A 22,675-nucleotide genomic window follows, 5' to 3' on the forward strand; every position below is an offset into this window, starting at 1 on the left:
CTCATATTCTTTCCACTTTGTCTTCTCTTAGATGTATGGTTTCATGTATCGTATTGTAAAATATAACAGGATAGAAGCTATAGAAGTTTTTTGTATCCTCCAGAGCTGGGTTACTCAATGATTCAAGTCAAGGATATGATCCTATATTCTGTAGAACCTAATAAGAGCAGAGCATGAAGGTCGTCCTAGTCCAGGGCCACACATACTGTAACCCAAGCTCTAGATCTTTGCTTCTCAAATGTTTTTAGGTGAACCTCAAGATTCCAGCAGAAGTTCTCCCAAGAACAAAAATCAGTAATACTGAATAACATGGTGTCACGGCTGAGGATGGGGGAAACCCTCAGCCGTGAGGTGGCAGGTGTTTAAGTAGCTACACGGCCATGAAGCCACAGGACAGGGAGCAGGTCACCTCCTACAGCGTCCCTACCCTGACCCTAACTCCTAACCTGCATGGGCCGACCTTTAAGGTAGGAGGGCCCATGCGCCGGAACCTCGGAGCCCTATCTTACCCTCCGCAGATCCCTGAGCTAGGAGCTGGGTAAGGCAACCTACTCCTCCTTGACACGGAGGAGCAGGAGCCTCAATGGCCAAGCTGTTGGGAAAAGGGGAACAAGTGCAACCTGTGGCAGTGGCAGGTACTTGCCACAAACATCACACTGACCTGCCACAGACAACCAAGCCTGGAACCCATGTGGGTGTACTGCCCACAGACAGCAGGACACAGCACACAAACACACAACACACGGGAACCCAGGAGCAATAAGACAACATAAAAGCAAACACATCTTCCAGACACCAAAGGACATAAATATAGCTTATGACCAGAAGGTTGGCCCCCACTGGCAGTTGAGAAGTAACCAGGAGGATGTCTACAGCCAGCATGGCTGAAACACCCTCTCTGGCCACTGCCTACAACTGAGGCTATATAGGGCCAAGAGGCCACACCCAACAGTCAGACACACCCCGTGACTCAGACACACAGAAAGGGAGTTAACCCTTCCAATACCACAGAAGGGAAAACATAACATAAAGGGGAAGTGTCAAAACTACAAACACACTGTGGCTGTTGCCACAGGCAACGACATGGGTGGCAAGCGTGTCCTGGGAGACAGCCCGAAGGCCGGGACACTGCCACCACATGTACACATACAACCAAACGTTGCCACGGGCAACCACAGTGAAGGGAAGATGTCAGTGCACACCACACACAAAACAGAGTGCACACAGACATACAAAAGTGCATACAAACGTGCACATAACTCACACACCTAACAAAAGGTTGCTAGGTGTGACCGCATGCCAGGGCAGCAAGCTACCTAGCGACGCTCAGGCTGCTCTGCTGCTAAAAACAACACTGGTTGCCCGCGGCAACCACAAGTGAGGCCACAGACAAGCGGCCCTCACCCGTGGTTGAACGCCCATACAAAACCGCAGGCAACCGCATGCGGTAAAGGAGTCACGGTCATGGGCAAGGCCGTGACACATGGGCACCACTGCCAATTTGGCATTCATGCTAAGGAAGCATTGCTGCAACCAACCAATGTTAGCTTCTTAGGTAGACGCTAAGGCTCCATGGTAAGTTACATGGGAAGAAGGACAATGACGGGCATCGGAACTGTACGTTTCTTTACACCGGGCAGTGGTGCAGCGCTGCAGGACCCTTCATGACCACTACTCATTGTATGGAGCTCAGTGTATCAGCCCACTCAAGCAGCTGATCGGTGAGGGTGTCGGACCCTCATCAATCAGTCCCAGAAAACCCCTTTAAGTTATAATTAGGGATGAGCGAATCGACTTTGGATGAAACATCCGAAGCTCCATACAGTATTAGAATGTATTGGCTCCGATGAGCCGAAGTTATTGCTTTGCGAGACTTTGCGTAATAACTTCATAAATTAATTTGTACTGTAAAAAAACATTTCCTGAACTCGGGTTTGGTTCCAAGTGGTACCTTCGCGAAGCAATAACTTAGGCTCATCGGACCCAATACATTCTAATACTGTACGGAGCTCCTGGAACAAAGTTTTATGTGAATCGACTTCGGATGTTTCATCCGAAGTCGATTAGCTCATTCCTAGTAATAATCTGTGTACCATATTGCAGAACATACTGGTATTACATGAGCAAACTACAAATTTGCGCTGCTCACAGATGACACACTGTAACGACATCTATGTGAGCAGAAGTAGGTCACTTTTCAGTCTCTGACTGTAAGCAAGAATGTTTCCATTCACCAATAGCAAGCAGCAATCTTGAAAACCGTGATGACCTGAAATACAAAATCTATTAGAAAGCTTCAGGACTTAAATGAGGCTGTATAGTGTTGGCTATTGTACAATATACCAATACGACCGGTTCTGTTGGCTCCTCCTATGTCAGCCATGTTGATTTCTGGGTTGAGATCACAGTTATGTTTAGGGTATGTTCACACGACCGTGGTGCTGCCGTGCCCGTGTTGCGGACTGCAAACTACGGGTCCACAAAATGCAGGCGCCGTCCGTGTGTACTTTGCATTAAGGTGCGGACCCATTGACTTCAATGGGTTCGCAATCCGCAAGATGCGGCGAAAGATATAGAGCATGTTCTACCATTTTGTGGTGCGGAAGCACGGACCCGGACCCGTGTGTCCGGGTTCGTGCCTCCATGCCGCAAAATATAGGATATGTATCGCTGCATCTTGTGGATCACGGACCCATTAAAGTCGGAGTTCACACGTCTGGTGCCCGTGTATTCCGGACCCACGGTTTGCAGTCCACAACAGGTTGCACAGCACCCGCACGGTCATGTGAATGTACCGCTAGTTATACGCTATTTATTGGGGTTACTTTTTATTTTCTTGTTTATTCAAATTTTACGTCAAGCACAACTAAACCATTTTTCTCACCCACGTTCCTCAGTTACAAATCGCCCAGTATGGAAGACTTCCGCGGGTGGGTAATTATGGAGGGTCTCCACCTTCTGAGTTTTTAGTTGTTGATAAGGTATTATAATGTCCTCCCCCCCCCTCAGTAATTAAGTCATCCCCATACCGGGCCCTGCTTAACATAGCATTTCTGCAGCGGACACAGTGACTGGGGCTTGGAAACGGGCCACTTACATCCGCCCCACTCTGCTAATCTGGAACATATGACGGCCGCTCTCTGGGAGTCTTTCCCTCGAAACCATTTATTACTCCATCAAAGAAACACAAAGCAATGTGAGGCCGGCTATTCTCCTGCATTGTACATAATTCATCCTGAGGTTTCCTTCAGTGCCAGTAGGGGGCAGCGTGAGCTGTACTAGCATTATATCACTGTTTTTATGAGCAGGAAATCCTGTGGGCCATCAGATAGAGATTTATTATCATATACAATACTTGCTGTATCTGTATCGACCGGAAGCTGAGGAGTAGATGGGTTTGGTGATGCAACTAAAGTGGTAGATGTTATTCGCTGTACAATGAAGAAGTATTCCATTTTCTAAGGCTACTTTCACACTAGCGTTCGGGGCTCCGCTTGTGAGTTCCGTTTGAAGGCTCTCACAAGCGGACCCGAACGGATCCGTACTGCCCCAATGCATTCTGAGTGGATGCGGATCCGCTCAGAATGCATCAGTTTGGCACCGTTTGGCCTCCGCTCCGCTCAGCAGGCGGACACCCGAACGCAGCTTGCAGCGTTTTCGTGTCCGCCTGGCCGTGCGGAGCCAAACGGATCCGTCCAGACTTACAATGCAAGTCAATGGGGACGGATCCGTTTGACATTGACACAATATGGTGCAATTTCAAACGGATCCGTCCCCCATTGACTTTCAATGTAAAGTCAGGATTATACCATCAGATCGGAGTTTTCTCCAATCCGATGGTATATTTTAACTTGAAGCGTCCCCATCACCATGGGAACGCCTCTATGTTAGAATATACCATCGGATTTGAGTTACATCGTGAAACTCAAATCCGACAGTATATTCTAACACAGAGGCGTTCCCATGGTGATGGGGACGCTTCAAGTTAGAATATACTGAGAACTGTGTACATGACTGCCCCCTGCTGCCTGGCAGGTGCTGCCAGGCAGCAGGGGGCAGACCCCCCCCCCCCCCCTCCTGTATTTAACTTATTGGTGGCCAGTGCGGGCCCCCCCTCCCTCCCCAGTATTAATTGTAAGCAGTGCGGCCCCCTCCCTCTATATTCATCGGTGGCCAGTGTGGATATTAAATATGACCAGTGCGGTCTCCCCCTCCCTCCCTCCCCAGTATTAAATATGAGCAGTGCGGTCTCCCCCTCCCTCCCTCCCCAGTATTAAATATGAGCAGTGCGGTCTCCCCCTCCCTCCCTCCCCAGTATTAAATATGAGCAGTGCGGCCTCCCCCTCCCTCTATTCATTGGTGGCCAGTGCGGATTCAAAGTATTGTGATCAGTGCGGCCTCTCCTCTCGACCCCCCCCCATCATTGGTGGCAGCGGAGAGTACCGATCGGAGTCCCAGTTTAAATCGCTGGGGCTCCGATCGGTTACCATGGCAGCCAAGACGCTATTGCAGTCTTGGCTGCCATGGTTACTTAGCAACAAATAGCAGCATTATACTTACCTGAAGAGCTGCGATCTATGTGACCGGCCGGGAGCTCCTCCTACTGGTAAGTGACAGGTCTATAGGCAATGCGCCGCACAGACCTTTCACTTACCAGTAGGAGGAGCTCCCGGCCGGTCACAGACATCGCAGCTCTTCAGGTAAGTATAATGATTCTATTTGTTGCTAAGTAACCATGGCAGCCAAGACTGCAATAGCGTCTTGGCTGCCATGGTAACCGATCGGAGCCCCAGCGATTTAAACTGGGACTCCGATCGGTACTCTCCGCTGCCACCAATGATGGGGGGGGGGAGAGGAGAGGCCGCACTGATCACAATACTTTGAATCCGCACTGGCCACCAATGAATAGAGGGAGGGGGAGGCCGCACTGCTCATATTTAATACTGGGGAGGGAGGGAGGGGGAGACCGCACTGCTCATATTTAATATCCGCACTGGCCACCGATGAATATAGAGGGAGGGGGGCCGCACTGGTTACAATTAATACTGGGGAGGGGGGGCCGCACTGGCCACCAATAAGTTAAATACAGGAGGGGGGGGGGTCTGCCCCCTGCTGCCTGGCAGCATCTGCCAGGCAGCAGGGGGCAGTCATGTACACAGTTCTCAGTATATTCTAACTTGAAGCGTCCCCATCACCATGGGAACGCTTCTGTGTTTAGAATATACTGTCGGATCTGAGTTTTCCGAAGTGAAAAATCAGATCTGAAATAAACAGTTATGCAAACGGATCCGTTCTGAACGGATGCAAGCGTTTGCATTATAGGAGCGGATCCGTCTGATGAAACATCAGACGGACCCGCTCCGAACGCTAGTGTGAAAGTTACCTAACATAGGTTTTTATATCGGTTTTTTCATGGTTTTCAAGATCTCTGCATGCTGTCATTCAATAGGAACCTTCGTAAAACTCTGTCCAGGTCATGTGCTGCACAATTTGACATGAATTGCACACATAGGGATTAGGCTGAAAAGGGGCAACGTCCTAGTTCAGCCCATTCTGCTGCAATGCCTTCCCAAATCAGCGGCCGATAGCCTGTAATATTATTACACTCCAGAAATACATCCAGGCCCCTCTTGAATTCCTTTATTGTACTCACCATCACCACCTCCTCAGGCAGAGAGATCCATAGTCTCACTGCTCTTACCGTAAAGAATCCTCTTCTATGTTTGTGTACAAACCTTCTTTCCTCCAGACGTAGATAATGTCCCCTTGCCCTTTGGGCAAACGGGCAAAATTCAAAGGACCAGGTATACGGCCAAATGGCGCGTTTGCAATGTGGTTGCGTTGTAGCCGAGGACCGCGCAGACGTACAAGCCGCAGCAGGCCGGAATTAACTAATTAGGACTGCACTGTTTAGTCGGTATTTATTGCTAATGGCCTCATGGTCATTAACACCAACTAAACCAGGGGTAGGCAACCTCCAGCAGTTGTAAAACTACAACTCCCAGCATGCATGCTTGCTCTGCTCTTGTAAGAACTCACATATAAATGGATGGAGCATGCTGGGAATTGTAGTTTCACAACAGCTGGAGTGCCGCAGGTTGCTGACCCCTGAACTAAACAATGCCATATTCATTCATTTGAGCCCGCTGTGCCTTGTATGGCCGTGCGGAAGTCGGCCACAACATGACCGCCACGTGGCTGTACCCAAGGAGTAGATCCAGGGGCACGCTATAACACTGATGGGCCCAACATTGATACTTGAAGATTTTTCTTGAGCACCAAAGCAGGATAAAACGGCAATGCGACATGCGCAGTGTGCAGCGCGTTCACATGTCCATGACCTGGTCCTCATACACGCGCACACAGATGAATGGGCTATACATATATAATATATTATAATATAAATACTCAATTGCGTGATTAACATTTATAAACTTTGTATCTTGCGTAGTTTAACTTTTCTCTCCTTCCTGTCCCAGCTGCAGCCATTGTGGTTCCATGTTTATCCTCATTGGTTTCAACCTATGGTAAGCATTATATCGCAAAAAAAAAAGTGAAAAGCGTAAGGGCATGAAAACATTTGCAACTTGGTTTATTTTCCCAATGTATCTAAAATTTTTAAAATATGAAACAGCTTTGCAAATAATTTTGATTAAACAAAATATCTCAATGATTTGTGTTTGCAGCTCCCATGCAGACTAATGTGTGTTACAAAGAAACCCTGGGCCCCCAGCCTCTCCTTATTTACCGAAACTGGTTGCTAATGGTTATATAAATCTTAAAGAGGTTGTCTCCTCTGAGATAATGGTGGCATATTGCTACCTGCTTTGGGACCAGCACCTATACACTGCGCATGTGCAGCCGCCCTCTCCATTCATTTTCTATGGGACTGCCGAAAATAGCCAAACTCGGCTATTTCCGTCGGGCCAATAGAAGTGAATGGAAAAGGTGGCTGGTCATGCGCAGTGCGCTGCCATTCACTTCTATGGGGAGAGAATTTGGTTTTAGTTATCATTCATTCCTTTTAGATGCAAGCAGAATGAGAATATGTAATGGGTTAAAAGCAGCAGATCTATGTGCACACTGTGGGCTATAGATAGAGAGCTGCCAGCCAGAGCCTCATCCATCTGCTGGCGAGAAGCTGCACGCTGCGCATGTGTTACTGTATCAGCGCTATTATTAGAATGTCTCTATGGGTTTTATAATGCCACATTGTATCCTAGTGTATCCTGTATCATACAGTATAATAATGATGGATTATCACGTAATCCTAATATAAAACCTGAATAAACTCTGATCCAGGAAGACAAAAGCTTTAGCGCCACCTGTTGGATGATTATCATAAAAGTCAATGTCTGGCCCTTTAAAACAGGCCCTTGGAGCATGACTTGGGAATATAGGCCTTAGGCTACATGCACACCAACGTATTTTGTTTCCGTGTCCGTTCCGTTTTTTTTTGCAAATAGGATGCGGACCCATTCATTTCGATGGGTCAGCAAAAAAATGCGGACGACACACCGCGTGCTGTCCGCATCAGTATGTCCGTTCCGTAGCCCTGCAAAAAAATAGAACATGTCCCTTTCTTGTCCGTTTTAGGCATTGTTACAATGGATCCGCAAAAAAAAACAAAAACGGATGGCATACTTGCAATTTGCGGACCGCAAAACACATACAGTCGTGTGCATGTAGCCTAAAGCACTACCATAAGAAAAAAGACTGCCTAGCTTCACCCGTGATGCTAGGGTGACTCGTCCCTGTCGCAGCCTGCTATTGGCTGCCCCCCCCCGTATGTTTTGATCCGCGCAGGGAGATGCAGCGGCGGCTGTGCGGGGATCAGGAGCGACACGGATCAGGAGCGGTCCGTGCATTGGTGGGCGGTCATTATAGTGGTTGGATAACCCCTTTAAAGGCCAGGTAGTGCTCCCAACTTGGATTATATCTCAAGTCATTGGAGGTCATTTATTAAGACTGCGTAAAAAAGTGGCAAAAGACCCCGTTTTGTGTTTTGTTTTTTTTTAGCGCCCGTTTTTATGCTTCCCTCAACAGTGTGGAGGGGTGGAGGCGGTATGGGGGAGTGGCCATCAGCCCTGGCAATTTACTATCATTTCCACCAGGAAACTGTGGTGTAAATTAGACGTATCCTCTGGCACTGCAGGGAGTTTCAAAGACCAGCGTAAAACTTATGTTTTTGATAAATGACCCCTATTGTTCCAAGGTCTGTTTAAAGGGCCAGAAATTAACTTAGGTCTCATGCACACGACTGTATTTTTGGTCCACGTCCAAATCTGCAATTTTTGCGGATCGCACGCGGACCCATTCATTGTTATGGGGCCACAAAATAATGTGGATGTCACCACGTGGATGTCACCAGCGCGGCCGTTCTGCAAATTATAGAACGCTTAATTCTTGTCCATTTTGCGGACAAGAATAGGCAATTCTACAATAGGGAATGAGGAAAGTATAGGATGCACAAGGCCGATGTCTGTATTTTGCGGATCTGCGGTTTGCGGACCACAAAATACATGCAGTTGTGTGTATGTCGTCTTATAGGACAGTCATCCAATAGGTGGCGCTAGTGCAACGGGCGGCCTCCCCCCCAAGGCCCTCTATATATCGCGTCCTAGGTGTAAGAAATGCCGAGTGGTATGTTGCGGCCTAAAATGTCTCTTACTGTGTGTCACACTGCTCCTACCTGGATACCGCTGGACCCCAGGCTTTGGCTCCGAAGCAATAAATAGGGGGAATAATTGAGGGATAAAAGAATAACTGGAGTCCAGACCTTGAGACGAAGTCCAATGGCAGCTTTACTTTGCATAAACGTTCTCCTAAACTGTTTACAGGCTTTGTCTTGGTTCCAGCAGGCTTTAGCATGAAACTGGCAGGCAAACTCCACTCTGCTATATCTGTTTCTCTCTGACCCAGCCTGTACTGACAGGCTGGCTGTATAACTCAGCTTCTTCTGTATGCTGCACTTCACTTTGTAGTCTGACTCTAGGTTATGCCAGTGAACTTTCCTCATGGCTCCTGAGGCTTTAAGCTTTGGCCTCCATGTCCAGCAGAGCTTAGGGTGCTCTGGCTTGTCTGGGCACGTCCAGCAGAGACGTGCCCCTGCACACCCTTCCCCTAGCTGAGGGTAAACTAGACTAACTCTAACTGGTCCCCACCATTCCTGCAGGAAATAGGACTTGCCCACTTCCCTCCAGAGGGGGGTTAGAATAGAATGGAGAGTTCCATTCTATCTAAGTACAGCTCTGCCGTGTTTGCTGCCACCTGCTGGTGAACCAGGCACATTACATGTGAACATAACAGTTGCATAACAACATTATTAGGAATGCACAGTGTGGAGGACCTGGACAAAATACATAGATGGCATTGGTGTTAGCCCAATAAAGACAGTAGCAGGGTGCAGGAGTGGTAACGCCACTCTGGGGTGTTACGCTAGCGAAGCAGTTTTTGTCCTTCTGCATAAGGGAGCATTGCCCAATTTATAAGACTTTCTATGTCTTGCAGTCTCCACAAAGAGAAAGGAAAAACTTCCCAAGACCCATCTCCTTAATATGTATATTGGGTGCTCTTTTTGGGGTGAACATGGTGCCTCATGGAGGCAGTATTAGGCAGCACACGGTGAAAAGTATGGGTACAAAAGGGCATACACACAGCATTGTGGTGGTGCATGAACAGAGTATGGCGGCACAAAGAGTTCCTATAGGTCTGTGTCACACACTGAAGTGCTGTGTGTATGGACCCTTATACCGATACTTAGCTCATTCCTTACCTATATTCCTGTACACACGCTTGGATTTTAGGGCTGTGCATTGGAATATCTGAAAGCAGTTACCGATCAAAGTCTACAAGACCATACATATCTTATAGTCTGAACAGGGAGACACATATTGATTTATTGGACCGGCCCTTGCACTATTCTCTATACCTGTTATTTACACAGGGCACAATAAATCACCTGTAGGCACCACTTTACAGTTTACACAGAGACTGGATCTATATGAAAAGTTGGGTCACTACCCTACAGTACATGATACAAGAAATGACTTGATCCTGGAACGTGAACTGCAGCAGAGTTACATGTGGATTTGCCATGGATTTTTCTGCGGATTTCACCCTATGCAATCCAAAGTGGAAATCCTCAGGGTAAACTTAATTTCTGTACCACAAGTCAATTTCTGCCTTTTTGCCCTGATTTTTTTTCTCATCCGCTTTGCTGCTGAACTCTGTGGATTTTCCACCCCAAGGGAACAGAATCTTATAGTCCAGAGCAGCATTCATTATTCTGCTACAGTCAAAACTAATCTGTAATGTCTGCTACAGCCAGAGCTCACCTGTAATGTCTGCTACAGCCAGAGCTCACCTGTAATGTCTGCTACAGCCAGAGCTCACCTGTAATGTCTGCTACAGCCAGAGCTCATCTGTAATGTCTGCTACAGCCAGAGCTCACCTGTAATGTCTGCTACAGCCAGAGCTCACCTGTAATGTCTGCTACAGCCAGAGCTCACCTGTAATGTCTGCTACAGCCAGAGCTCACCTGTAATGTCTGCTACAGCCAGAGCTCACCTGTAATGTCTGCTACAGCCAGAGCTCACCTGTAATGTCTGCTACAGCCAGAGCTCACCTGTAATGTCTGCTACAGCCAGAGCTCACCTGTAATGTCTGCTACAGCCAGAGCTCACCTGTAATGTCTGCTACAGCCAGAGCTCACCTGTAATGTCTGCTACAGCCAGAGCTCACCTGTAATGTCTGCTACAGCCAGAGCTCACCTGTAATGTCTGCTACAGCCAGAGCTCACCTGTAATGTCTGCTACAGCCAGAGCTCACCTGTAATGTCTGCTACAGCCAGAGCTCATCTGTAATGTCTGCTACAGTCAAAACTAATCTGTAATGTCTGCTACAGCCAGAGCTCATCTGTAATGTCTGCTACAGCCAGAGCTCATCTGTAATGTCTGCTACAGCCAGAGCTCACCTGTAACGTCTGCTACAGCCAGAGCTCACCTGTAACGTCTGCTACAGCCAGAGCTCACCTGTAACGTCTGCTACAGCCAGAGCTCATCTGTAACGTCTGCTACAGCCAGAGCTCATCTGTAATGTCTGCTACAGCCAGAGCTCATCTGTAATGTCTGCTACAGCCAGAGCTCACCTGTAATGTCTGCTACAGCCAGAGCTCACCTGTAATGTCTGCTACAGCCAGAGCTCATCTGTAATGTCTGCTACAGCCAGAGCTCACCTGTAATGTCTGCTACAGCCAGAGCTCATCTGTAACGTCTGCTACAGCCAGAGCTCATCTGTAACGTCTGCTACAGCCAGAGCTCATCTGTAATGTCTGCTACAGCCAGAGCTCACCTGTAATGTCTGCTACAGCCAGAGCTCACCTGTAATGTCTGCTACAGCCAGAGCTCACCTGTAATGTCTGCTACAGCCAGAGCTCACCTGTAATGTCTGCTACAGCCAGAGCTCACCTGTAATGTCTGCTACAGCCAGAGCTCATCTGTAATGTCTGCTACAGCCAGAGCTCATCTGTAATGTCTGCTACAGCCAGAGCTCACCTGTAATGTCTGCTACAGCCAGAGCTCATCTGTAATGTCTGCTACAGCCAGAGCTCATCTGTAACGTCTGCTACAGCCAGAGCTCATCTGTAACGTCTGCTACAGCCAGAGCTCATCTGTAATGTCTGCTACAGCCCGAGCTCATCTGTAATGTCTGCTACAGCCCGAGCTCATCTGTAACGTCTGCTACAGCCAGAGCTCATCTGTAACGTCTGCTACAGCCAGAGCTCACCTGTAACGTCTGCTACAGCCAGAGCTCATCTGTAATGTCTGCTACAGCCAGAGCTCATCTGTAATGTCTGCTACAGCCAGAGCTCATCTGTAATGTCTGCTACAGCCAGAGCTCATCTGTAATGTCTGCTACAGCCAGAGCTCATCTGTAATGTCTGCTACAGCCAGAGCTCATCTGTAATGTCTGCTACAGCCAGAGCTCACCTGTAATGTCTGCTACAGCCAGAGCTCATCTGTAATGTCTGCTACAGCCAGAGCTAATCTTCCCGCATGCTTTCACACTATCATTACAAAAAATGTCACGCGACACATGTAATGTACTTGTACCCTTTTTGTTCCCTCTGTGTCTCTTGACACATGTCACTGTGTAGCCATAACCAATGAGGGTACAGAGGGAACAAAAAGGGTACAACTACATTATATGTGTCGCATGACATTTTTTGTCAGTGTGAAACCATTGACTATCATTACAAATGTTGTGTGACTTTTCTGCGACAAATGTCACCGTGTAGCCCTAGCCTTATAGTAAATGCCCTGCTTGTTCAGTGTCTCTAAACTGCTTGCTTTCTGGGTAGTATATGCATACTCTTTGCCATGAGGAATACATTTTTAGGACATCTGCTATGTCTCTCAACAAGCTGATGACTGGCTTCATTAGCAACTTGCAAATTAGACTGAAGTTGGACAATTCCCGCATGCTTTCAGATCACCCCCTCCCTCGTAGCGACCTACTGTACAATAAAGGTCCAATTTACCAGTGCCATATAGTGGTCAAACGATAGCACCATACGTTTGCTTGAATCACAATAATACAACCATGCACTACTAAAATATTACCGTGCTGAAAAATTCAGCGAGCAAATAATATTGGCATATGTTTTAAATAAATACCGCAATACAGTGTGAATACAACCATACAGTGAGACAACAGTGCTATAAATAATATTGCCAAGTATACTGCGCTGTATGTGATATCATGTATCTCTTGCTTTCCTCAGGCTCCGCCAGTCAGAAAGGCACAGTGATGGGAATCCTTCGAAGTCTGGGGGCTCTCGCCAGAGCTTTGGGGCCTATCTTATCAGCTACTCGTGAGTGTCCGCTCTCTATACTTAGCTCAGGGTGATTAGATTAGACCTCTGTGTCCGGCCGAATTGTGCTGTTGTTGGGAGAAACATCTTCTGCGCTTCTCATGTCACTGGTGGGCCGGGTGTGTCCACTCTGGAGGGAAGCCAGGATTTCAGAGCGTTTATGGAGAACATAAAACAGGAAACCATCAGTCAGAGCAAATCTGAACCGTTACAGCGAAACATCAGCCCAGGAGTAAATCACCGGTTACACGTTAATGGCTGTTTTGACAACATACATTTCTCATGGGAGGTCTCCACCCAATGAGTTCCACATTCACCTTCCATCATGGATAGGAAGAAGAAGCCTTCACTTCTGAGCCGTATGACATACAGCACTACAGTTTAGGGTATTCTGAGTGAATACAGTGGGGCCCCTTATTTAGGACCCTCATCAATTAGCAGGAGCCTTCACAAAGAGCATCTCTGGAGGCCTAGCACTTCTGTGCATTATATTCAGTTTGTTCACTGTGTAATGCTTCACTTCGCCTGTGGTGGCGCTGCAGGGAAACTGAGCCCTTGCTGCCAGGTTTTTCTATTGATTACAAATGATCGCTGGTAGTCAGTTGCTTTAACTAACCAATCAGACCCCAGATCTCTTTTTCAAAAGAAATAACGACACATACTCATTAATTGATATGGGCAACTGCTGTACTTTACCTCTGCACTAGTCTTTTGAAATCTTGAACACAGTGCGAAACTGAGACACTTCGTTCAGGTGGGGCCTGAGTGCATGACACAAGGATTCACTCTTGTAAGTTTTAATTAGCAGTGTAAATGGGGCTACGACCTACCATCAGCCATTTATAATACTGGTGTATTCTTATATGAAAGAGAGGTCTTTGGACCTAGGTGCAGCCTCTATACCCCTTATGTCAACACTCCTGGTCTCTAGCATCCTTTTGCCGTGCTCCACCCACTCAGCGCGATTTTAAAGGGATTTTCCAAAGCTTTTTAATGATGACCTCATACCTCCCAATGTTTGAAAATCGCAAAGAGGAACAATATGTGCGGCGTGCATCGCGGCAATTTATTTTATACTAGGCCACGCCTCTAACTCCGCCCAAAGCATAATTACTGACTCTGTCAGAACTGCAGCAGCTGGGGATCGGTTAGGTTAGTGCAAGTTCCTTTAGTTTTTTTTACAGCATGTGGAGCCCCTGGGACTATTTATTTTTATTTTTTATTGTACTTTAATATCCATTTAAATATTAGCACATAAATCATCAGATTATAGATATTTTAAGGTCCAAATTGCATCAAATAATGAAGTTATGGTGTAATATACAGGTAGAAACCATACAGATAGTTTGGTAAGGAGCAATTTAGTAAATTTATTAATGCACATTTATGCACTAATTCCCCAGGTCAAAAAGAGGGACATTTAAAGATCAAAGAGGGACAGAGGGACTTGGGTCAAAAAGAGGGACACTTGGGAAGCATGTGACCTATCCTCTAGATAGGTCATCAGTATCTAATTGGTGGGGGTCCAACACCCGGGCCCCCCACGATCAGTTGTTGGAGAAGGCACTGGCGCTTGCAGTAGCAGAGTGGCCTTCTTTCAGCTTTGCCTAGGCCAATGACTTCACGTTCATTAGTCACATGGCCTAGGAGCAGCAAAGTCCTATTCAAATGAACTGGGTTGACCTCCGATACAAAGCACAGCCACTATACGGTGCTTGGTAAGATAAGAGAAGGCCGCAGTGCTTACAAGAGTGCTGGGGTTTTCTCAAAACAGTTGATCGATGGGGGGCCCAGCCTTTCTGAGGCAAAAACTGAAATGGCTCCATCCCCAATGCCAATTTCTTAACCTAACCCCTTCCCTTCAGCCCATAGCCCTTCGGCTGCCCCTACCTGGTGCTGCCTGAGGCGATCGCCTCACCTGGCCTCATTGGTGGTGCACCCCTGGTCCCAGGTGTTGGACCCCCACCAAGCAGATACTAATGACCTATCCAGAGGAAGGATAATCAGCTAAAAAGTCTTTAGAAAACCCCTTTAACCTCTTTTTCTTTTTAAAGAAGTCTCCCAAAGATCGACTGATGAATTTGTAGTCCACTATATTTTTCCACTTGAGCAGCTACTATCAGAAGAATGTATGACTGCATGATGCCCATTCAAATGAATGACCAACCATGTAATATACGGCCTAGTCCACCAGAGTGGAAGCTATACATTTTTAGTAAACAACCCTGATTTCCCCCCCCCCCCCCCCCCCTTCACATCCATATGGCCTAATGGGGCATATAGACAGAGATTGCCTTCTTGATGCAGCCTCTTTAAGGACCTTTAAAATGTGTGTAGAGGGATACATATTACTGTCAGTTAAAGGGGTTATCCCACTTAGCAGTTTCATACTTACCTGCTGCCACCGCGCGTTCACTTCCTGGATTCTGGCTGGGGGCGGGCTTCATCTTGATTGAAGTCTTCTCCCGGCCGGGCCGCGCGCTGGACTGAACGCGCACGCTGCCGCGCATGCGCAATGTGACTTATTTCTGGCCAGTATAGTACAGAGCCGGCGTGCGCGTTCGCAGCTCTGTACTATTCTGGCCGGGAAGAAGTCACCGTCGCGCATGCGCGGCAGCGTGCGCGTTCAGGACAGCGAGTGGCCCGGCCGGGAGAAAAGAAGAAGTCTTCTGGGCAAGCGCGACCATCGGGATCTTGCGGAAGAGCGATGGTCGTAACCAGGGGAGACCGAGTCACAACAATAAGGTAAGTGGGGATGAATTTTCTCCTAATCGGTGGGAATTTGTTAATAAAGTATATTTACAAAAATGATCACTGTCAAATCATTAACAGATTTAACAGTGATCATTATGATGGGATAAGTAGATATACTTGGGTAGGTCACTACACAGTTGTACGGCAGTAATCACTTGTGTAACATATACATTTTCCCGGCAGTATACTGGCTGATCGGCGCTGAAGCCTGCTTCACCCTCTGTGCCATCTCATTCCTGATCCCTCTCGTTTACCTCAGACGTGTGAAAGTGACTAGAAAGGAAGAATAAGAAGATCCAGGGAAGGAGAAAACTCTGAAGACTACTGCACTATTCAGGATGACTATGTCCTTGACCAAATACTTGATTGTTCCTAACCCCTACAGAGTATATAGAGCTAATATGGGGTCACTTTCTGAAGATCCCGTTCCCCCAGTATTAGCTATAACTTAGAGCAGTGATCTGTATTCCCATCACTGGAACATTTTGCTCATTTAAAGCTATGGGCATCATGTATGATCACAGACATGGATGAAGTGCCTTGACCATAAACATTCTGGCTTCCTGGTCCCTACCGGCTGATCGGGGGCACAGGATCATGGGCTACACTGGTGGCTATTTACCTCAGATGACTGAGGAACAAGTTCTCTACAGAGCAGTCATGCTTTTACGTGTTGTACAGAATTTACCTTCATGATGGTACAAGCCTTGGCATCATATGTTTCATTAGCCCCTTACATCAGAGCAGTAGGGTATCTGTTTTATTATACAGCGAAATTATGTACTGTATATAGGCATTTCATGATATACCTTCCAGGAGTGGGGCTAGGAGTTAGCACTATATATGTGTATATATACATACATTTATATATAAACTTAAAATCACCCTCCAGTTGTAGAAAAAAAAATCATAATTGGGGAATGAATAAAACACTTACCTGACGCCCTACTTTTCAGCTGCAGATCCACCAATTCTCAGACTCCGCTTCTGCTACCCGAAATGGCGGCACTGCTTCTCAGACTTCCTGGTGCACACTGCGCATTTAATAGTCCAATATACTTCCTGCTGCCCTCTGATTGGCCAGCACTGCACGTGTGCACAGTGCTGGCCAATCAGAGGGCAGGGCTAGACAAGAAGGAAGTGTCTTGGACTACCAAGTAGTCTGAGAAGAGGCGCGGGCAGAAGAGAAAAGTAATTAGCTAAAAAGAAGGGCACTAGGTAATTTTTTTTTTTTTGTTCGCTCCCCAATTAAATTGAATTTTTTTTTCTTGAATCAGCAAGGTGAGGGAATTTTGTACATAGGGGTGTTGGCGTTTTATACATAATGTGTGGCATTCACATTACCTACTGATGTGACAGAGTATATGTTATACATATCTACGGTATATATGGTGCCAGGTGCCTGTACCACATGTTGGGGGCTTGTATTATTTTTTTAGATGATAACTTTACATGACGACTACATTTAAAGGGGCACGAATCCTAAATTACAGCTGATTTCTGATTGTGGGACCAGGGTTGTTTTTGGACTTCCCTTTGAAGAATGTTGCCGAACGGATCCGCACCAAACGAGAGTGTGAAAGTAGCCTTAGGTCTATGGTTGGTCAGAAGCGAGACCTCTAGGTCACTTTCATTTATTCTGATCTCTCTCCATGTAGTTGTTGGTTTCCCGCCAGATTCCAGTCCCCATAACACCATAATTTAGGAAACCCATAGAGTACTAGGAAGAGACTTCGTATTTATATTTCCAGAGACAGCAGTGGAAACTCTTATCAGAGGCGACAGAGAAGAACAATAGTGGTGACATTAGATAACAGCTGTGGAACCAAGGTCATCTCCCCGATAGAACATGATGGGACCTACAGACCTTACCAAAACAAATAATGGAAATATTGTTTTAGCAAATATATTTAGAATTGTCCTGTGTACTATACGGGTTATATTCTGGATCTGATCTGTCTTGAAAACATTTATTTTCAAAGCTTGTGACGGCTACCCTGGTAGGTCAGTCAGTCTAACCATGTAGGTGGAATGTTGGCAGCATAAGGATAGGGCAACACGCACAACATATTTTGTAATGCTAGTCTATGGTGTTGCACTGCGAATGTGACACATCGCAAAGAATCCATCCAGGGTGGATTTTCGTGACTCAGTAGCAGCATGTAGCACCCATGTTGCAATATAGTTGTACCCTATATGTCTCCTTGTAGCCCTAGCCTTAGAATAAAAGAAACACCAGATTTGGCCAACAACCCTCTCCCTCAAACATTCACAGATCTTAACACATAATCATAAGGTTTCTTCCTGCTCTGTGAAGCCCTGTAGAAAAAGCTGGGCAGGACTAGTGCATCTTCTGCAGAGCCCGTCCAGGACTCTACATGTAGATTACAACCTTTATTTCAGTAGATGGAACTTAGGGGAAATGTGTGAACGTGTTCTCCGTTGTATTCATTCTGAGGAAGTTACATAACTACAAATACTGTTCATATTGTTATTCTGTCTTCTGTAGTTTTTTTTCTCTTCTATTTTGTACAGTCTCTTATTTTTATATTGTTTTTTTAGCAGTTAAATTTTTGGCATTACATGGGTTTTACTACCAATAAACATTTATTTTGATTAAACCATATAGGACTTGTCTCCATACTGATTATACCTCTTTTTGTTACCTGGATGTCAGTTGCTGTCTGGTTTCAGTCTATAACTTTTAAAAAACGTCAAAGGTGGGGTGATGGTAATGATAAATAAGCCTGAAGAAAAATCACATCAATAGGAGGATAATTCAAGAAGGTAACATGGTTGGTCTACCATCTGTGACCGATATCAGAATACTGGCTTTGAGGGGAAAATTCTAGAAAGGTTCAAAAAGTGAAAGCAGCCATCGGAGCAATTGCAGCTCCACGTGAGGTTGTCATCTTTGACATATCTGTTACTTTCTTGACTATTAGGCTACATGCACACGACCGTTGTTTTGCAGTCCGCAAAACACGGATGGCGTCCGTTGGAGTTCCGCAATTTGCAGAACGGCACCAACAGCCTTTAATATAACTGCCTATTCTTGTCCGCAAAGCACGGACAAGAATAGGACGGGTTATTTTATTTTTTTTGCGGACCACGGAACGGAGCAACGGATGCGGACAGCACACAGAGTGCTGTCCGCATCTTTTGCGGCCCCATTGAAGCGAATGGGTCCGCATCCGAGCCCCCAAAACTGTGGCTTGTATGCGGACCAAAACAACGGCCGTGTGCACGAGGTCTTATGCTGCTAAAAACCCCTCCCCACACCTTTCCCTTCAGAACTGCCTGAGCAGTGGGGAAAATAGTATTTGATACACTGGTAATTTTGCAAGTTCCCCCACCTACAAAGAATGGAGAGGTCTGTAATTTTTATCGTAGGTACACTCCAACTGTGAGAGAGAATCTTAAAAAAAAAAAAATCACATTGTATGGTTTTTAAATAATTAATTCGCATTTTATTGCATGAAATAGGTATTTGATCACCTACCAACCAGCAAGAACTCTGTCTCTCACAGACCTGTTAGTTTTTCTTTAAGAAGCCCTCCTATTCTTCACTCATTACCTGTATTAACTGCACCTGTTTGAACTCATTACCTGTATAAAAGACACCTGTCCACACACTCAATCACATTACAACCTCTCCACCATGGTCAGGACCAAAAAGCTGTCTAAGGACACCAGGGACAAAATTGTAGACCTGCACAAGGCTTGGATGGGCTACAGTCCAACAGGCAAGCAGTTTGGTGAGACGGCACCAACTGTTGGCGCAATTATTAGAAAATGGAAGAAACACAAGATGACTGTCAATCTTCCTCAGTCTGGGGCTCCATGTCAGATCTCGCCTCGTGGGGTAAGGAGGATTCTGAGAGACGTCAGGAATCAGCCCAGAACTACATGGGAGGACCTGATCAATGACCTGAAGAGAGCTGGGACCACAGTCTCAAAGATTACCGTTAGTAACACACTACGCCGTCATGGATTAAAATCCTGCAGGGCACACAATTTCCCCCTGCTCACGTCAGCACATGTTCAGGCCCGTTTAAAGTTCGCCAATGACCATCTGGATGATCCAGATGAGGCCAAAATAGAACTTTTTGGAATCAACTCCAGTCACCGTGTTTGGAGGAAGAAGGATGAGTACAACCCCAAGAACACCGTCCCAATCGTGAAGCATGGGGGGGTGAAAACATTCTTTGGGGGTGCTTTTCTGCAAAGGGGACAGGACGACTGCCCTGGATTGAAAGGAGGATGGATGGGGCTATGTATCGTGAGAATTTGGCCAACAACCACCTTCCCTCAGTAAGAGAATTGAAGATGGGTCGTAGCTGGGTATTCCAGCATGACAATGACCTAAAACTCACAGCCAGGGCAACTAAGGACGGGCTCCGTGAGAAGCATTTCAAGGTCCTGGTGTGGCCTAGCCAATCTCCAGACCTGAACCCAATCGAAAATCTTTAAAGGGAGCTGAAACTCAGTGTAGCCCAGCGACAGCCCAAAAACCTGAAATATCTGGAGAAGATCTGTGTGGAGGAGTGGGCCAAAACCCCTGCAGCAGTGTGTGGTAACCTGGTCAAGAACTACAGGAAACGTCTGACCTCTGTAATTGCAAATATTAAGTTCTGTTTTTCTATTGTATCAAACACTTATTTCATGCAATAAAATGCAAATTAATGATTTTTTTTTTAGATTCTGTCTCACAGTTGAAGTGTAGATACAATAAAAATGACAGACCTCTCCATTCTTTGTAGGTGGGAAAACTTGCAAAATCACCTTTGTATCTAATACTTCTTTTCCTCACTGTATATTTGTACATGTTGTAGTTGGGAGCTTGCTGTGTGCACATGCACCCAAGGAAAGGTGGGTTCTCTTAGCAATTAATGAGTGATGTAGTGGATGGGAGAAGTTAAAGGGGTTATCCCATGAATAATGTAAGGTGGATATACATTGCCTGGTTTTAGGGAGCAATTGTTCCTTCGCACGTTCGTTCCTGACAATCTGCCACCGAACAAGCGAAACTCATTAATCAGGTGATCCGGTCATTCGTGCAGGCACATTAATCGTCGTTCCCGGGCAGCAGATCATGCCGTGTAAGCAGCGATCTGCTGCCCAGAAACAATGATTCTGTATGAGGACGAGGAATAGCGATCCCTCGTCCTCACACAGTGAAGGAGATCGGCCTCCTATACTGAAGGAGCAGCTGACTGTCGGGAAAGAACGCTTCCCTCCTATCAGCCATAACATTGTGGGGTGTAAATTTCTGATTAATAACAAAGTAATTGCCCAGTTTGGAGCTCTGAAATGATAGACATGTCAGTACCTAGTGAAGATGATTGCGGCTATTTATCTTATGATCAGCCTTTTTTTCTGTGCAATGTGGTAGTTAATCAGACCTAACTTTAATTGTTGGGCTACCAAAATGATTTTTGCTTTTTTCCCACTTTTATGTAAGGTAAACTCTCCCAAAAGTTTTTTTTTTTTCAGGATACCTCTATTCTTTAGATTTGCAAACTTACTGCAAAATAAATAAAAAAAACAGCTGCCCTTCTCTGTTGCCGGCCATTTCGATATATAATAGGTATATAGTATGACATAAATGAGGAGGCTATGGTGACGGTGTGCGTGATTTTGTTCACTTTTATTAGTGTGTGTATATTATACTTTTTTTGTATATATTTCTGTTACATAATATGTTCCCTGAGAGGTCATAAAAGCGCCATTTCTGCTGGAAAAGAGAAGACAGGAGCAGTTATAAACCACTTCCCTCTTCGCCTTCATTGAAACCAATTAGAAACTAGATTGCAGAAGTGTTTGTTGGCTCGACGGGGCAATGATCTAGAACGGGCGCTTTCTTAGCCGACCGTCGGCCCCTGTAAAAAGGGGTGCATGGAGCACTGGAGGTAAAGTTGATCACCAGCAATAACTTCACATTAGACTGTAAAACAGGAGTTTAAACAAATTTATTTGTGAGTAAAATAAACAATACAAGGAAAGAAGAAGAAGAAAAATAATACATGACCCTTGAAAAGTTTTAACACATTACCATTCTAAACGGTGATATAAAGACCTGGAATTCAAATCATTGGAATAAAAAATAAAAAATGTATTTAAAAGTTATTTGTCAAACCAGAATATTTAAATGAGAATGGACTTCAGAGGGTCCTAAGGATTAATAGTCATGTGGTCAATCGTGCTCAGAGAAACTGATCGTTTGTGATGTCTTGTGTATTTATCTAGTAATAATGGTTTCATCAAAGTGCAATATTCTTCACATAGGTTTTTTATTTGGAGAGTAATACAACAGTTACCTATAAGGATCCAGTTGATGCGTTTAGAGTATTGTGTTCAAAGCCTAAAACCTGACCATACAGGAGCGACAGCCCATTACCCCAATATCCTACTCTCGTCCCATCTCAATCAAGAAGCTGAGATAGGAGGAGCTGTTGTGTGGCACTGGCGTGCACTGTACCCCTCTGACATAGATGGCACAATCTGACCCAAAGCGTGCAGCTCTCAAACTCAACTCCTCACATCTCGGCTTCCTGCACTGCTGGGAGTGACTGGAGTGGATTTAGCTGCAGCAGAGACTACTTTTTGCCAGATTGTTCCAACCGTGCCACATGATATGCAGTGTGAAGGGTAACACCCGTCTGACTCTTCATTTGCAAACTGCTAGCAATTCAAAACTTCTAGCAGGAATAATAAAGGAACGGCAGAACAGAGAGTCTTGGGAATAAACGCTTCAGAATTGTTAAAGTGCATCTGTCAGCAGTTTTGTCCCTATGACACTGGCTGAGCTGTTACATGTGCACTTGGCAGCTGAAGACATCTGTGTTGGTCCCATGTTCATATGTGTCTGTATTACTGAGGTTTTATTATATTAGGAGCAATGGGGGCGTTGTCGTTACTCTCTCAGCAACTGCTGCACCCTCTCTTTGATTGACAGGACCAGGCAGTGAAAAAGTGATCACACCTGGCCCGTCAAAGTGCAGAGGGCGCAGCAGATGCAGAGAGAGCTGAGCCTCTAGGTGTAAT

General features: G+C 45.9%; 1 protein-coding gene across 6 annotated transcripts in view; it reads left to right on the top strand.

Annotated features, from left to right (window-relative positions):
- Positions 1-18,545, top strand: part of MFSD10 (major facilitator superfamily domain containing 10) — a 61,231-nt gene extending 42,686 nt beyond the window's left edge. For 5 of the 6 annotated variants that reach the window (XM_040419183.1, XM_040419186.1, XM_040419184.1 and 2 more), the window contains 3 exons: positions 6,480-6,527; positions 12,785-12,874; positions 15,812-18,544. In XM_040419183.1, the coding sequence (XP_040275117.1) occupies positions 6,480-6,527; positions 12,785-12,874; positions 15,812-15,918 (245 nt within the window). In that variant the 3' untranslated portion in view covers positions 15,919-18,544. Of the gene's footprint in view, positions 1-6,479; positions 6,528-12,784; positions 12,875-15,811 lie in introns of all 6 variants that reach the window. The other variant, XM_040419185.1, reaches the window with a different exon arrangement.
- Positions 18,546-22,675: the final 4,130 nt, after the last annotated feature.

The sequence above is a fragment of the Bufo bufo genome, chromosome 2 (genome assembly GCF_905171765.1).
Source record: "Bufo bufo chromosome 2, aBufBuf1.1, whole genome shotgun sequence".
In the NCBI taxonomy this organism is placed as follows: domain Eukaryota; kingdom Metazoa; phylum Chordata; class Amphibia; order Anura; family Bufonidae; genus Bufo; species Bufo bufo.